Source organism: Pteronotus mesoamericanus, unplaced genomic scaffold (assembly GCF_021234165.1).
Source record: "Pteronotus mesoamericanus isolate MK-2021 breed Mesoamerican mustached bat unplaced genomic scaffold, CSHL_Meso_final contig_221, whole genome shotgun sequence".
Lineage (NCBI taxonomy): Eukaryota > Metazoa > Chordata > Mammalia > Chiroptera > Mormoopidae > Pteronotus > Pteronotus mesoamericanus.
In genome coordinates this window covers 19,170,756-19,186,384 of record NW_026555092.1, presented here as the reverse complement: position 1 = coordinate 19,186,384, position 15,629 = coordinate 19,170,756, and the positions used below count along the sequence as shown (strand labels likewise).

Below are 15,629 nucleotides of genomic sequence, written 5' to 3'. Positions count from 1 at the left end.
ATCTATCTCATTTTGCACAGAGCCATCCCAAGGAATTTTTGTATAAATAGAGATTTTGTCAGTATCACTTCTTGCTTAAAATCCTTCAGTGGTCTCCTGTTGCTCTTATGATAAAATCCAAATTTCACACAGCCTACAAAACCTTGCATGATCTGGCTTTTGCCTGCATTTTCACATGATATTTCTTCTCCTTGGAATAATCTTCCTATCCTCTTTCCCTTACTATAGAGGTACTTAATTATCACAATAATTTATGACTTCATGCTTTTTCAAACAAAAAATACACACAGTATTTACTCCACCCTCTGCCAGGTAACAACCCCTATTCATTTCTCAGATGTCTGCTCAAATGTCACTTTCTGAGGGAAAACTTGTTGACATGTCTTTCCACACAAATAAGTACATTGTGTAATTTTTTTTGCTTAACTTCCCTTCTCCCAAGCTAGTATATTAGTTCCACAAGGACAAGGGGCTATATCTACTTTGTTTAGCACTATATGTTCAGTATTTATCATAGGCCCCAGCACATAGTAGGTGCTCAATTAATATTGATTGAATAAATAAAAATGTCTTAGAAAATCCTCCTTGCCAACTCATGCTTTCCCCGGTGACTGATTTCTTCAGTTACACCCAACTCCATACAGTACTTTATTACCTGGCTGCTTCAAATACTGACTGACTTCTTTTCTTGCTGTAACACCCATTTTGACAACTCATTCTCATCTCCTGGGCTCATTGTATACCAGCAGAAACGTACACAATTTACATTCCTTCTTTCCTAGCAAATAAACAAACCCTTTTGAAGTTTTAGGTGAAATTTTACTTTTAGTAACTCTCAAGGTTTCTTTGCCTTATCTTTGTCCTATCCCAGCGGTCTTGTATAGTCTGCACAGTAGGTTATTTATAATTTTTGCTTTATTTCTTCCACAGCTGCTGCCACTTCCACCACTTGGGCCCAAAAGATTGTCCAGTTTTCTCCATACCTTTTCATATCCTTAGGGAGGATGTCACTGCACACTTCCAGCCAATTTGATTAGCTCCCCAAGGACTGGGTCCTGCTTCTACTTTTTCATATGCTAATTGAACCACCCAAGAGTCAGATGGTATTTAAACCATCTCTGTTCCTTGCTTTTGGAGCACCATTGCTCTTCTTTCCTCATCCTCATTCTTGGGAACAAGTTACTCAGAGGCCTAGTCCTCAGTTCATACTCAGTACTGTCTCCATAGAGCTATTGTAGAATCAATAAAGGTGAGACTGTCATCTGCATTTTTAACACAAATCCCAAGTGGTTATTCTATATATTAACATTTGAGAATCACTAGTAAGAAAGCTGCATTTTTCTGGCAATCTTGTACAGGCATACCTCGGAGATACTGTGGGTTCAGTTCCAGTCCACCAAGGTAAAGTGAATATCAAAATGAAGCAAGTCACATGATTATATTTAAATATACTGTAATCTCTTAAGTGTGCAATAGCATTGTGTCTTTTTTTTAATCCTCACCCAAAGATATGTTTATTGATTTTAGAGAGAGAGGAAGGGGGAGAGAGAGAAACATCGATGTGAGAGAGAAACATTGATTGGTTGCCTCCCATACCTGCCCTGACCAGGGACTGAACCCCTAACCAAAGTATGTACCCTGACTGGGAATCAAACATGCAACCTTTTGGTGCACAGGATGACGTTCCAACCAGCTGAGCCGTCTGGCCATGGCTAGCATTAATGTCTTTTAAAAATGTACATACCTTAATTAAAAAAAAATACTTTTTTTCTAAAAAATGCTAACCATCATTTGAACCTGTTGGAAAAATGGCTCTGATAGATTTGCATGGTTCAGGGTTGCCACAAGACTCCAATTTGTAAAAACCACAAAATCTGTGAAGCACAGTAAAGTGAAGTGTAATAAAGTGAGGCATGCCTATATTCTATGTAGCATCACAGACAAAGAAGTGATTTGGCTATTTTCAGACACACCACCCAGCTTACATTCAAGGGCCTGAAAACAGCTAGTGGATCACAGCAATATGAGGCAAGAGGCCAAAATAATAGCCTTGAAATAAAGAACATAAACTTTGGAGAAAGACTAACACATAAATCTTGATTCATACATTTTCCATGTGTTATGTTACTTATCTTTATAAGCTTTAGTGTTTTTTCATTTTAAAATTAGATTAATAATACTGTCTCATAGAGTTGTTGCAAGAGTTCACTGGAATTCACTCAGTAGATACTCATTGAATACCTACTATAAGCAAAGCACTGTTCTACATATTGCAAATATACCAGCAAACAAAATAGTTTATGCTTTCAAGGACATACATACTAGTGACAATATGTATAAAGAGTGCTTAGACTCCATCATGAAGGAAGTACCCTATAAATGGTTATTAACAAATATTTAAGGATAAGGAAGAGTATATTTGTTTTACTTTGCCACTGTTAGGATAGAAGACAAGTATAGGATATATTAATTGTCCACCTAGAGCTTAAATCTAGATGGTAAATGAAACAGATATTTATTCATTCTACAAATACTAACTCAGTAGTATGTGCTTTGAGGTACAAACATGAGTCCCTACTCCTAAAATCTTCAGTTTAGTTGGGAGTATATGAAAAGCGAGAATTTCAATGTAAAACAGAATACTACAAGTCTTTAAGAGAAGTAGCAATAAAGTAGTCAGAAGAGTGTTACTGCCTTTATATGCACATAAGCATAAGACGGACAAACCTTAGCAAGTAGCAGTGGTAACAGGGCTCATTAGCAATGGCTAATTCAGTAAGGGGATTAAAAAAAGAGTCCCTCCTGCCAAGTAAACTAAGCAGTACATGAACCTTGGCAGTGTTAGCCTGTCTGTGTACTTATTTCTTGGTTAGCATTTCTCATTGTGGCCCTGACTCTACAGCTGAGGCATTATCAACAATGAGGAATGTTTCTGGCCAAAGAACAGGCTTGCGGGGTGGAAGGGAAGTAAAGGGAAGGTCATCATTAAAGTCATGAAGAAATGTTGTTGGCTCCTGGGAACACTAAGTTCCTGACTGAAGCATAAGTATTGGGAAGATAGGGCTAGAAATGAAAGATAGGGCCTGAGCATGGAGGGCCTTGAATGCCAAACTAAGGCATTTTGACTTAATTTAGTAAGACTCTGAATAATCACTGAAGACTTTTGGGCAGGGAAATGATATGATCAGAATTGTGGTTAGAATAGTACATTTGAAGAAAAGTAGCATACCGTAGTCCTCCCTTATCAGCAGTTTTATTTTCTACAGTTTCAGTTACTCATGGTTGACCACAGTCTGAAATAAGAGCGGGGACCCAAAAAAATACCAGAATTATCTTTTGGAAGGTGGGCCTCTTGTAGCATAGGCTTCCCTCCACTAGTCAAGTGTTCTCGGAACCCATCTGTATCTGGACCAGCTGGCGTTGTTGTAAGAAGCTGCATTCAGCTTCAGTGAATTTTTTTGAAGACCCTTTCAACACATTTGCCCATTTCATGATGTGTGATTTATGAGCACACCTGCCCACATTGCACAAAGTGTTCAGAAGTTTTTTGACCAAAAACGGCATGACCCCTGTGCCCCACCCTCCCTATTCTTGGTCTAAGTGACTCTTTTTTTGAAAAAAGTCCTCAAAGGGAAATGTTTTGGTCTGAGAGACTCTTTTTTTGAAAAAAGTCCTCAAAGGGAAATGTTTTGTGGATGTGGAAGAGGTAAAAACAAAAAACGGTAGAGGCACTAAAAGGCATCAAAGTCAACAAGTTCAAAAACTGTTTTGAGCAGTGGAAAACACATCTCAACAGGTGTATTGCGCCAAATGGAGAGTGCTTTGAAGGTAACTTGAAGTTTAAACATGGAAGAATAAGTACACAATTTTTTACAAATGAATTCTTTTTTTTGTGGGCTCTTCCCTTGCATTAAGTTGAAAATTCCAGAAATAAACAGTTCATAAGTTTTAAATTTCATATCCTTCTGAGTAGTGTGATGAACTCTCACTCCATGCTGCCCTCTCCCATCCAGTACATGAATCATTCCTTTGTCCAGCACATCCACACCGTGTATACTACCCACCCATTAGCCACGTACTAGCTATCTTGGTTATGACAGCTGCACTGGTATCCCAGTGCTTGTGGTCAAGTAACCCTTATTTTACTTAAGAATGGCCCCAAACCATGAGAGTAGTGATGTTGGCAATTTGGATACACCAAAAACAAGCTGTAAAGTGCTTCCTTTAAGTGAAAAGGTATTTTCAATAACATAACTTATTACAGTATATCATTATAATTGTTCTATTTTATTATTATTGTTTCTAATCTTTCACTGTGTCTAAGTATGTACAATCATACCTCAGTACTTGCTGGCTTCAGAACTCGTCATACCCTGTACTTGTTGCATTTTAATGAGAAAAAAATGTTTCAGTGTTCACTTCAGCAGCACTGAAATTGGAACAATACAAAAAAGATTAGAATGACCCCTGTGCAAGGATGACATGCAAATTTGTGAAGCTTTCCATATTTTAAAAAAATCAATAATAAAGAAATAAAATGTTTCAGCACTCAGTTCTTCCTTGCCCCTCAGCTCCCCTCTCTCATGATGAAACAAATGTCAATGTGTCAGGGTCACGGAACAGTTTGGTACTCGTCAGCTTCGTCACTTTTTATGAGTTCTGGAACAAATTAACGATGAGTACCAATGTACACTGTATAGGAAAATACATTGTATATATAGGGTTCTGTACTACCTGTGGTTTCAGGTGTCCACTGGAGGGATGCTTGGAACATATCCCCTCATGGATAAAGGGGAACTACTCTACTATAAACCAGAATATCGTATGTGTTTAGTCAGTATTTGTGGAATAAATGAATGTGTGAGCCCTCCTGATTCCCTGGGAATAAGATGCACTAAAAAAACTATGCAGACCTGGATTTCATTTAATGAAGTTGGACTTTGATGTAGGGAGGAAGAAAAATGTACACTGACTAAACATGACATAAATATGTAACCTTTGCATGTCCACACCTATAGAGTGTTGACTTATAGTCGGTTGTCAATTGGAGGCAGGTTTCTAAGAATATTACAGGACTTTCTCTTTGAGAAATTGAGATAAGATTCAGTTTTCATTCCACAAACATTCGCTGCGTGTCTATCGCATTACCAGCACTGTGCTGTAGGTAATTTAACCAAGGATTCAACTTGGAATTCAGCTGTGAGCAAGGAGCTGACTACTAGGGGAAAGAGATGTGTAAATCATTAAAACTGTATTTTAAGTAGTGTTGTTGAAGTGAAGCAAGATATGAAATATATTTTAAGTATATATTTATAAAATTATAGGGCTTCCGGTCAAGGTAGCAGAATAGTAAATGTGGTACCTACACCCTCCCACAACCACATCAGAATTACAACTAAACTGTAGAACAACCAACATTCAGAACCACTTGACATTTAGCTGAACAGAAGTCCGATAATTAAGGATATAAAGAAGATGACACGTTGAGACTGGTAGGAGGGGCAGAGACGCAGCGTGGGTTGGTCCTGCACCCACATAGTGGATAAAAATCAGGAGGGATGTCTCAGCTGTGCAGATCCCCACTGAAGAGCAAGGGGTCCCATCCTGGGGTTGCAGTGCCAGGAAGAGAAGTACTCATAACTTCTGCCTGTGAAAACCACCGGGCATTGTGGCTGAGTAAGATGGAGCACTGCTCGAGTCATAGGTGTTCCTCTTAAGGGGCCCATAGAGGGACTGACTTGGATTCATTCGCTCTGAGCTCTAGCACTGGGGCAGCAGCTCAAACATAGGAGGGGAACTGAATTATCCAACGAGGGCTGGAGGGGCAACTTTTTCCCAAACAGAAGTTCTGGCTGAGGCCATTTTTCTTTCCTGAGCTCTGTCCTACACAGAGCTGGCTGGTGAGTGCCATATATGATTATCAATGTAGCTAACACTGTTTTCACTGACCTGGTGATTCCCTGAGACCCTACCCAACCCAACTTACAGGCCCACACAAATGTCTTCCAGTGCTGTTTCCATTCAAATGGGCTGTCTTAGTTCGTGCTTTGGATGTTCTTAAAATCTCTCAAGAATCCACAAACTCCAAACAAGCCACATCTGTCCTAAGTGTGCCCCATACTTCTTGCTAAGCAGCCCAAAGCTTAGCACCCGTGACAGTCATAATCTCGGTTTGCAGGTTGGCCTCTGCCAGGTACCCCAAAGCCTAGCACAAGTAGCAGCCATCTGCTGATCACTTTGTACCTTGTGCTGGGTGGCCCCTGCCAGGGCACAGTCAGCAACTGACCTTGGCATGCACCTCCCAGGAGGCCCTAGAGCCAATGTACCCAGCGGACAGCTTCAGACTACACCAGAGTACCACCCAGCCACTTCTGTGTGCAGCACACTTAAGAGCAGGACTCATTGGACACCAGAGCCCTATTGAGGCAAGTCCTGCTTCATAGGTTCAGCCCCTGCATGGTAGATTCTCTGTGCCAATGCTCACAACCAGTCAACCTGATGGTAAATCCCTCCCATTGATGAGCCAACAACAATTAAGGCTCAACTTCAACAGGAGGGTGCACACAGCCCACATAGCGGGGCAATCAGGAGCACCCAGCTCAGGTTACTGGGGAGGCTGTGCCACTGGGCCCTACAGGATACTTTCTACATAAAGCCACTCTACCAAGGCTGGAAGATGTAGCATATCTATCTAATTCATAGAAACAAACCCAGGAGGTAGCCGAAATGAGGAGACAAATATGTCCCAAATGAATGAATACAACAAAACTCCTGAAAAAGAACTAAACAAAAAGACAGGCAATCTACCAGATGCAGAGTTCAAAACACTGGTTATAAGGATGCTCAGTGAACTTAGAGAAAGAGTAGATGAACTTAATGAGAATTTCAACAAAACGATAGGAAATATAAAAATGGAGTTAGAGAACATAAAAAAAAAAACCAGTCAGAAATGAAGGATACACTAACTGAAATGAAGAATACAGGGAATCAACAGTACAGTAGATGAAGGAGAGCATCGAATCAGCAATTTTGAATATAAGGAAGCAGAAGACACCCAATCAGAATAGAAAAAAAAATTAAAAATGAGGATATTTTAAGAAGCCTCTGGGACAACGTCAAGTGTACCTACAATCACATCATGAGGGTGCCTAAAGGATAAGAGAGAGCAAGGAATTGAAATCCTATTAGAAAAAATAGTGATGGAAAACTTCCTTAACTTGGTGAAGGAAATAGGTATAGAAGTTCAGGAAGCACAGAGAGTCCCAAACAAATGAACTCAAAAGAGGCCCACAAGAAGGAACATTATAATTAAAATGTCAAAGGTTAAAGACAAAAAGAATATTAAAAACAGCAAGAGAAAGGCAGGTAGTTACCAACAAGGGAGCTCCCAAAGACTGGTTGCTGATTTTTTAACAGAAACTTAGCAAGCCAGAAGGGATTGGCACAAAATATTCAGAGATGGAAAGCAAGCACCTACAAGTAAGATACTCAACAAAGCTATCATTTACAATAGAAGGACAGATAAAGAGCTTCCCAGACTAGAAAAAGGTAAAGGAGTTCATCACCACCAAACCAGTATTGCAAGAAATGTTAAAGGGTCTCCTTTAAGAAGAAGAAGAAGAAAATTAAAAATATGCATAATAAAATGGCAATTAATACACATCTATCAACAATTACTATAAATGCAAGTGGGTGAAATGTTCTAATCAAAAGATGTTGCTCAGACTGATGTCAAACAGTTTACTACCTATGTTTTCTTCTAGTTTTATAGTTTTGGGTCTTACATTTACATCTTTAATCCATCTTGAATTTATTTTTGTATATGGTGTACAAGAGTAGTCCAGTTTGATATTTTTGCATGTATCAGTCCAGTTTTCCCAACACTGCTTGATGAAGAAACTGTCATTTCTCCATTGTATATTACCTTCTTTGTCGTAGAGTAGTTGACCACACAAGGTTGATTTATTTCTGGGCTCTCTATTCTGGTTCATTGATCTATGTATCTGGTTTTTTGTGCCAGAACCATACTGTTTTGATTATTATAGCTTTGCAGTATAGTTTGCAATCAGGGAGCATGACACCTCCAACTCTGTACTTCTTTCTCAAGATTGCTTTGGCTATTTGTAGCCTTTTGTAGTTCCATATAAACTTTAGGATTATTCTAATTCTGAGAAGAATGTCATTGGTATTTTGATAGGAATTGCATTGAATCTGTAGATTGCTTTGGGTAGTATGGTTATTTTAACAGTATTTTTTTCCTAATCCATGAGCATAGTATATCCTTTCATTTATTTCTATCCCCTTAAGTTTCTCCACTGTCTTATAGATTCCAGAGTATAGGTATTTCACCTCCTCCATTAAACTTATTTCTTGGTATTTTCTTCTTTTTGATGCAATTGTTAATAGGATTGTTTTCTTAATTTTTTCTTCTGATTGTTTGTTAATTGTGTATAGGAATGTGAAAAGCTTCTGTATATTAATTTTGTATTCTGCTACTTTACTGAATTCTTTAATTCTATTAAGTTTCGGTGGATTCTTTAACGTTTTCTATTTTAATATCATGTCATCTGCAAATATTTTTTAATACACTTACAAATTTCCTCTTCTCCTGAATGTGAAGCATATGAAACTCAGGAAATTCATTTCACGGTTCCCATGCTTCACAGGTGCCCCTGACCCCACAGCTGGGGCCAGCATTGATGATGAAAACTGTTGGCACTTGGATGAAGAACAGGTGAAAGAACAAGTGAAGCTCTTTCTCTCCCAGGGTGGTTACTATGGCTCTGGAAAGCAACTCAATTCAATGTTTGCCAAGGTAAGCTGCGGAAAGGTTTTTTAAATTTTTTTTATTTACTTTTTTAAGTAAATGGAGCACAACACACTTTTGGCTTCATGCACTGTAGCCAGCTCATTTGCTCTAGCTGTACCAAATGCTTGAAACTAATGGGAAAGGTTGATCAGAGCAGACCGGAGCAGGCTGCATCTAGGCAGCCCTACTACCTTACCTCATCATGGTAGTTCTCTTCCTTCTGCTCCACTCTCTAAATGAGTTAGCATTGCTGCGGTTTTTAGCAATGAAGACTTGAACCCAAGATTACCTGATGAAGCCTTGAAGAGATTTTTGGTGCTGGGGGCTCTCACAGCATGTTTTCTTTCCTTTTTTTAAACATATTTAGTAGGGTATAATTCACACACATAAAATTCACCCATTTTAAAGTGTACAATTGTTATGCAAAGAGCTGAGGTCTGAGGAAACCTCAGTATATTATTGTTCATTGATTCCAAAGAAATAACCCGGACGACTGGCTGTGAAAGACAAGGGTTTATTAAGACTTGCGCACTGGCGGCGGCTGACCAGTAAAGTTTTCCACCTGGTCTGCAGATGGGCCACACAGGGGGCGGCCGGCCAGTGAAATTTTACTGTTACCCAGACTTTCCCATTACAAAGTTATATAGAGTACAGAAAACAAAGCAAAACTGGGATGCAGGTGGAGGCGGACAGGCTCGCATACAACCTGTATGAGACCAAAATGCAAACTGTTTCTCTGCAGTTGTTTACCATCCAGCCTCACATTGAGAACAGTTTCTATTGAGCCATTTCTTGACCAAGGTGCTGGCCAGGCTCCCAGGCTGGGTCCCACAGTCCGCCTACTGATAGCCTTCATCATATTCCCATAGGGTGGGAGGGGAATTGGAGCTTAGATAGGGGCTCATGTTACCATTTACTGTACAACAATTCAGTGGTTTTTAGTATATTCAGATATATGCACCCATCACCACATTCAACTTTAGAATATTTTCATTACCTTAAAAAAGAACCCCTGCTACCCTTAAGTTATCATTCCCCTGTCCGGCATGTCCTCTCCCCCAGCTCTGAGCAACCACTAATCTACTTCTTGTCTCTATAGATTTCCCTCTTCTGGACCTTAATAGGAATGGAATCATATAGTATGTAGTCTTTTGTAACTGGCTTCTTACAATTAGCATATTTTCAAGGGTCATCTGCATTAATGGCATGTATCAGTACTTCATTCCTCTTTATGTCCGAATAGTATTCCATTGTATGGATACCCCACTTTTGTTTATCCATTTGCCTGTTGGTGGCCATTTGGATTGTTTCCACCTTTTGGCTATTACAAATAATGCTAATAGAAACATTCTTGTACAAGTTTCTGTGTGGACATATGTTTTCATTTCTCTCCAGGACATGGAATTGATGGGTCATATGATAACTCTATGTTCAATTGTTTGAGGAACTGCTAAACTGATTTCCAAAGTGGCTGCATCATTTTACATTCCCACCAATGGTGTATTAGTGTTCTGATTTCTCTGTCTCCTCACCAATACTTGCTATTATCCGACTTTTTGATTCTAGCCCCCCTAGTGGGTATGAAGTGGTATCTGATTGTACACAACAGGCTTTCTTGATACATGTAGCAAACTTACAGAACAAGAGGCCTTCTAAAGGCTCTTTGGAAATGTTGTGATTAGATACTTCATCTCCTCTTCCCCCTCCTTACCTTTCTTCTTCTCCGACTTTTTTCATGATGTGCAGTCACCAACCCCTTGCTCCTCCTTATGTGTCAGGTCCGAGAGATGCTGCGGATGAGAGATTCCAACGGAGCCAGGATGCTGACCCTAATAACTGAGCAGTTTATGGCCGACCCACGACTCACACTCTGGAGGCAACAAGGAACAAGCATGACAGATAAGTGCAGGCAGCTCTGGGATGAGCTAGGTAAGTTTTCATATCTAAGAGAAGTGCTATGTCTGTCCTACCAGCTTGTTCACTGGCAACAGTGTTAGTGAACACTTGCCATCAATCATTATGTACATCTTACTGAGTGAACTTTAGCTCAGCTAGTGGAAGATTTAGTCTCTACAGAGGCCACCAGAGTAATTCTGAACTCACTGTTTCTTTCACAGCATTATGCTTTGTTATTGACATCTGTGTTCTGTTCCAGATGATACCACAGAGAAACTTTTGCTGAGAGAAAACCTCTTCCCTTGGCCTCTGTTGCATGGTGTGAGCACGGCTCTCCAAATACTCATCAGCCTTATTTTCCTTGACTCTGTTCTTTTTCACTCCTAAACTGACCTCTTAGACATAGGCAATTTCTAAGACCAGGACCTTGGACTTCCTTTCTTGATTCTCTATACTCCCTTGAAAACTTTTTTTTTTAATATCGTGGCTTCTGAGTTTACCTCTCTGGTGATCTCAGCCTCATCTTTCCACTTATCTGGGTTCCAGTTTCATATTAGCAGCTACCCTTTGACCATTTTCACTGAAAAATTCCCTGATCACCTTAAGCTTAGTAAATCTAAAATGAACTCAGGCCTCCAACAAGAAAAGATTCCCCTAACTCTGACATTGTCTCAACTGTTCCATATTCTACCAAACTTATTTTTGAACACTCATTTTTCTTTCATTCCCTATATCCAGTCACCAGCTTCATTTGATTCCCCAATCTTCAAAATGCAATTTAGTGTCCATTCTTACTTTTTATTTCCCATCACTGTTGGTCTCATTGAGGTCCTTGGGACTTTTAGATTAAATTAGAACTGTGGTTTCCTGAATGGCCTCTGTGACACATTTTTCTTATAAAGGCCATATTCTTTGGTCAGCATTTCCCTTTATCATTCCCTTGCTGCTCCAACACTAGTGTTGCAGTGCTAAGACTCAACTCCTCTCCTTGCTTTCAGAATCTTCCATCCCTGGGGCTCACCATCTAATCATGGGTTATACTGAAAACGTTCTATATGGCATATTCTAAAGTTAATACAGCTCATCAATACTTTCCCTACCCCAGAGAGCAACAGCAAACTTCCCACCTGTACAAAATAGCACAAGAAAAAAAAACTGCAGTTTAGGATTTTAGTGAATTCTTCTGCACTGAGGCCTATATTTTATAGTGTTAGGGCCAAAGCCTTGGAAAATGAGGTTTAATGACCCTGGGACTTGGTTACCTTGAGGCTAAGTGTGTGTTTTAGTTTGGGTGTTGAAGCTTTTTGATATCACCTGGAGCACTAATGGCTTTGGAGCTCTCATTAATAATGACTAGCTACGTTATTGTTATGTGCCAATCTCCGTGTTAAAGATTGTACTCACATTGTTTCATTTACTTTTCATAACAACCCTGTGAGGTAATTGTGTGTTTATTGCAAAGAAACAGATAGCTCTGGTTACTTCTGGATACAGAATAAAATAAAGAATTATAGAAAACTCTCTGCCTTGACATAATCACATCTTCTGGAGTACAGAAATGTTACACTGTTTGTCTGTAGCTACTGGTCCAACCAGTTGTGACCAGGGTCACATGACATAATGGATAGCAACTTGAGAACTGCTTCTAGACTCTTTCACAAGAAGAAATTATAGACATAGACTTCCTTCCAGATTAAGATATTGGCATCTCCATATTTTTAGAAGACAAGACTGAGCTTAGAAAAATTATTTCATTCAGAAGCACATACTAACAAGAAGTGGTGGCTCTAATACTTAAACCCTAATCTGCCTGACTGCAAAACATCCTTCTGCAACATCTACTTCAGTTCTACCTTGTGCACTCCGCCCCCAAAGTACATGTTTCCTAAGAATTTGAAGTTATCCTTCTTCAGAGTCAATTTCATCTGGTACGTCTTGGAGTAATTTTTATAATAATCAAGGGATTGTGCTGTGGACTTAAGCTTGATCTTTGGGGCAAAGGTAGGTGAGAGGAAGTAGGCGGGGCTGGCTCCCAGTGCTTTTAAAGCTCTTGTCGTATACTTAGGTTCATAATGAAAAGCTCTTGCTTCTGACATGTTCATAGTTAAGAAATTGCTATATCAATCTTCCAAGAAACTCTTAGCATTCTGCAAAGACTCATTCTAAAATTTCTCTGAATACCTGGAGTACCTGCATAAACAAATTATGGGGCCTATCCTCAGAGTTCCTGATTCAAACTAATTCCCTGAGGATGCTGATGCCACTACTGCCGAGACCAGATTTTTGAGAACCACTGCACTAAGGGAAGCCTTATGGGGTTAGATACTAGAGTACAGTGCATTCATGCTTCCCCTAACTACTCTGGCCATTACTTAACTGGTCACAAGGCCTGCTCACCTACGGAGGGCCTAGCTAGGGTTTGTAGGAACTTAGAGAGTGGGCTCACTACTTTCGGTTCGTGAACCAAACAAAATACAAACTATCAGACATGAAGTTTTCTCATCTTCCCAAGTCTGTACACATATGTTTCACTGCCTCTTCTGTTAAAATCTTTAAAGTGTCTCTGCTCCCATAAAAGGACAGTCCTTAGATATTTACTCTGGGCCCTATGCCATCTCCTTTTCTCAAGAATTTTGCTCCTGTAATTACCTCCTTTCTTTGGCATCATTAATTCTTTCCCCTCTACTGGGTCAGCCCCATCAGCATACAAATATGCTCTAGTACCTTCAGTTTCATAAGAAAGTGCCTTTGATGTTCCCACCGCCCTTCAATCATTACCCCATTTCTCTTCCCTTTAAAGCAACAATTCTTGAAAAACTTTTCTGTAATCACCCTTTCCATTTGCTCACCTTCATTGTCTCTTGAGCCCACTGTAGTTGAGCTTCCATTGCTCATTGGTGCCATGCTACTAAAGTAGTTCTTGTCAAAGTCACCAGTAACTTCAATATTACCAGATACAGCAGTCACTTCTCAGTTGTAACCTCTTATCAATTTACAATAAAATTGACTATATCCTTTAAAGTCATTCTTCTTCTGGCTTCCATAACTGCACACACTGTTGGTTTCCTCCTATTTTCCTAGCTACTTTCTCTGTTTGCTTTGCAGGCTTTTCTGCTTCTCCTTAATCCTTCTTAATACTGAGTACACCACAGCACCCACTTCCCTGTCTGCATTCTCCACCTAAGTGATCATCTTCAGTCCCATAGCTTTAAATACCATCCAAATGCAGGTAAATCACACATTTGTGTCTCTAGTCCTGGCCCTTCTCCTGAGCTCTAGGCTCAGTGTCCAGCTTCCTGCTACTTCTAAGAAACACCCAAATTTAACATGACCATCAGAGAACTCTTAATTTTCCTGCCAAAGACTGATTTCCACCATCTCAGTACATATCAGCAAGATGTATTTAGATACTCAAGAAGAAAATCTAAGTCATTCTTGGTTCCTTCTGTTTCTTACCTCCTGCACCCAGTCCAAAACCTGTTGACTCTCAGGGTTAGAGGACTGAATGAGATAATGTGTATAAAGTGCTTAATATAATGCCTTGCCCATTAAAAAGTTATTGATGTTATTTTATTATTAAATTTAATATATAATAATTATGTAAATTTTTAACTTTGGCTAGGGTTTTTGACACTTTTTTTTTTTAATTTCTGGAAAATAGGCCTTTGGATAGTGGAAACACAGTCCCATGAGTGCTATCATAAGGAGGCAACTGCAGGATGTTTTGCTTTGGCTCTTTCTTAGAGATATGATAGCCTCTGAGTGTTTCTGAAATAAATTCATAAGGACTTAATAAGACAGAAAACTCATTTTTAACTTACAGGTGAATGTACATGTACTCATTTCTAGGGATCCCTTTTTTTAATATCTAAATGCCTAGGAAATAGGAACTCCTTGATGGCTAGAGTCACACTGTTTCTGTATCTGTTAAGCCTCTCTGAACTCACACAATTGGTTTTCTGTCCTGTAATCCTATTGATTTTGAAATTCATAAGATCAGTAGAATCCCTTTAGTTGCCAAATTTAATGGCCTATTTTTGGTTCTCATTCAACTTGTGAAGACTAAATGTGAAAAACCTTTACTTCACTATAAATGAAAAGCACTTTCTAAACTGTAAAATAAATGCTTATTACTAATATTGACAGTGCCACATTAGACATTGCTAATTGGCTTATGTGTCACCAATTTTTCCTGGTTCTTCTGTCTCACTCATCTTGCTTCTATTGTGCTTATTCCTCCTTTTCTGCTCACAACTTAAATGTTGATGTTTTCTCAAAATTCTGTTCTTAGCATTCCTCTCCTCACATTCTAAATGATGAGGTTTTCTTATCTTTGTTTGTTAGTGAGAGGGTCCCTGTCCCTCCCTACATTAATTTTTTTAAAGATTTTCTTTCTTTTATTTTTTTGAAAGGGGGGAAGGGAGGAAGAAAGGGAGAGAAACATATCGAAATGAGAGAGAAACATTGATCAGCTGCCTCTTATACGTGCCCTGAGTGGGGGCTGAACCTGCAATCCTGGGATGTGCCCTGACCGGGAATCAAACTGGTGACCTCTAGCTTTGCGGGACAATGCCCAAACAACTGAGCCGCATCAGTCAGGACCTCCCTACATTAATTTTAGAAGAACCAGCAAACGGTATAATAGAGATACACCATAGGGGAAGAACTACAATGTGAAGAAAAAGTTTTTTCTCATGACGTTTATACAGGCCTTTAGGATTCTTAAATCCTAAAAATGGAGAAAGTAACTTTTATGATCTGAATATTTGTGCATCTTTCTTACTGCCACACTGTCCCAAATTTTTTACCTCCTGCACTTATATGTTTAAGGATTTCCTGCCAGCGGGTGTTCATAAAGGACACTATAATTAGTAGGACCTTACAGCCTAAAAAGTGACATCCTAGAATACAAAAATTTTCTATC

General features: G+C 39.3%; 1 protein-coding gene and 1 non-coding gene across 2 annotated transcripts in view; both read left to right on the top strand.

Annotated features, from left to right (window-relative positions):
- The window catches only part of ZSWIM5 (zinc finger SWIM-type containing 5), a 125,394-nt gene that overhangs the window by 74,209 nt on the left and 35,556 nt on the right, over window positions 1-15,629 (top strand). Inside the window, exons 3-4 of the mRNA XM_054571631.1 lie at window positions 8,667-8,815; window positions 10,588-10,738. Of these exons, the coding sequence (XP_054427606.1) occupies window positions 8,667-8,815; window positions 10,588-10,738 (300 nt within the window). The remainder of the gene's footprint in view (window positions 1-8,666; window positions 8,816-10,587; window positions 10,739-15,629) is intronic.
- Window positions 4,410-4,512, top strand: LOC129069526 (U6 spliceosomal RNA). The gene has a single exon (XR_008529021.1). It is a non-coding gene; the product is annotated as a U6 spliceosomal RNA (small nuclear RNA).